The sequence below is a fragment of the Lotus japonicus genome, chromosome 1, assembly GCF_012489685.1.
Source record: "Lotus japonicus ecotype B-129 chromosome 1, LjGifu_v1.2".
NCBI classification, from domain to species: domain Eukaryota; kingdom Viridiplantae; phylum Streptophyta; class Magnoliopsida; order Fabales; family Fabaceae; genus Lotus; species Lotus japonicus.
This window is the reverse complement of record NC_080041.1, coordinates 45277945-45280052: the sequence shown is the minus strand read 5'-3', so window position 1 is coordinate 45280052 and position 2108 is coordinate 45277945. Positions and strand designations below refer to the sequence as shown.

The window sequence follows — 2108 nt, the reverse complement described above, 5'->3', positions numbered from 1 at the left end:
TTGACCGTTATATGCACATGGGTAACACAACTACAAACAGGTACATTCTTATACATTGACATTTCATTTCCTATTATTCATTAAGTACGTATTAATATTATTCCTTTACACAGGGTGGAAGGTGTACATGCAAAACTCAAAGCGTGCAACAAAGATAGCAAAAGTGACATGTGTCCGGCTTGGGCGGTGTTCTATCCAAGAACATAGAGATGAGGTACGGTACCCATAGTGAGAGGATTGTGAAGTGAGAATCTAGAGTGAGTAAGAGCGTAACTGCTTAGAGAGAGAAAGTAACTGAATTTCAAGCTTGTTTCTCTCGAATGAGCTAAGAGCCCCTTACAATTGGTAACCGCTCCCTATTTATAGATTCGAGGATTGGGCTTGGCACCCTCAACTCCTTCTAATGGGCCAGTTGGGCCTTCAGGGAGAAGGCCCAACTTTCTGGCCCGTGAGTCGCCATAGGCTGGCGCACCTGGGCGAGGGACCCTAGGGTCTCGCCCAGTCCAGGCGGCTATACATAGGTGCACACTTCTCCAACATACAAAGATTAATGCTGCTTTTCAAGCAAGTATATTCACCAGGCAGCATACATACAAGGAGAAGTTGTATGACAACTTGCGTGGTCTAGTGTCAAGATATGCACTGATGATGATCGCAAAGGAGAATCTCTCAGCAAGCGCGTGTGGGAAAATGTGGTTGTACTATCAGGAGGACACATGACCTACCTTGTTCATGTCAGCTTGCGCTCATGACTTCTATTCCATTTACGGCAGTTGACCAACATTGGAGGAGGCTTACAACAACAGCTGCACCTAATGAATCCCAACATGTTATGGGATTGAGCATTACAACAGAGTTGGAGGTCATTGCGAAGATGTTTGAAGAGGCTAATGTTCCGAGGAGACAAGCTATCAGAGAGAGGCTTCGGGAGATTGCATACCCAGATCAGACTTCTTTGTGTCCTCCTCCAAACAAGTTGCCTACAAAGGGCTGGCCTGATGAACTTAAGGGTTCAACCAGACGTCTTCCTTCAAACTGGGAGAATGTTGATAATCTAGTGAAGTCACTAAAAGCCAGCAACTCACCTGGGCTTCCTAGCAGTAAGGTCACTAAGGTGCCTAAAACCCGCTCAACAAAGCGGAAGAGCTTAACACCGAAACAATCTGCACCAAAGAAGAAAGGCAATAGGATGGCAAGCAAGTCACCTGGGCTCCCCCCACGTCCCTAAACCCAAATTTTACTCAGCTAACTACATTCATAAAGTGCCCGAATTCCTCCGTGAACATGTAATTGACATTGTGAATGTTGACGATGATGGGAATTGTGGATATAGATGCATTGCTTCTTTGATGGGCAAGGGGGAAAGTAACTGGCATTAAGTTCGGCACGAAATGATAAGGGAGCTTACATCACGCAAGGCAGTTTACCTTGATTTGTATACCACAAACAAACATTACAATCAGTTACTACAAGCCTTGCATCTTGCTCCGTGGGAGATTGCAACAATGGAAAAGTAGTTAAGCATGCCTGATATGGGCCACATCGTTGCTACGATGTACCAGATTCTGTTCGTGACCTTGTCAGCTAAGGGGTGCTCCACATACCTTCCTCTCACCGGTCTAGTGCCACATCCGTCTGAGCACCAGATTGTATGTTTTCCCCTTGTCAACAACAACCATTGGGTGAAGGTACTTTTCATTATTATATTTAGTATACATTCACATTACATAACATTATAAGGTAATTAACAATATAAATCATCATTTTGTAGGCGCATATGTCAAGTAACTTTCCTTTGCCGGTGATCAATCCACAATGGCGCTATCATTGTACCGTTGAAGCTTGTGGTTGGGAACGACCATACCTTGATCGCATGACCAGATTTGTGGAGAACATACCGCAGAGCGATGAAGTCGTAGATCTCGCTGATGACTAATTTATTTATATTGTAATGTTGTAATAGTGGATTTGCAAATTACGGTCGTTGTTGTAATGTAACAATGTAACATTATTATAATAATGTAAGATGACCATTATCTATTTCATTTCCTGCAACATTGTCATTATCTGTTTCTGTTTTTGTTAATGTCTGTCAAGTTTTTGTTATA

General features: G+C 43.1%; 1 protein-coding gene across 1 annotated transcript; it reads left to right on the top strand.

The window, feature by feature from the left end:
* The first annotated feature begins 1523 nt into the window (after positions 1-1523).
* On the top strand, positions 1524-1936 carry LOC130736680 (uncharacterized). Its single transcript, XM_057588483.1, has 2 exons — positions 1524-1688; positions 1772-1936. The coding sequence occupies exons 1-2, from the start codon at positions 1524-1526 to the stop codon at positions 1934-1936; spliced, it is 330 nt and encodes a 109-aa protein (XP_057444466.1).
* The last annotated feature ends 172 nt before the right edge of the window (positions 1937-2108 follow it).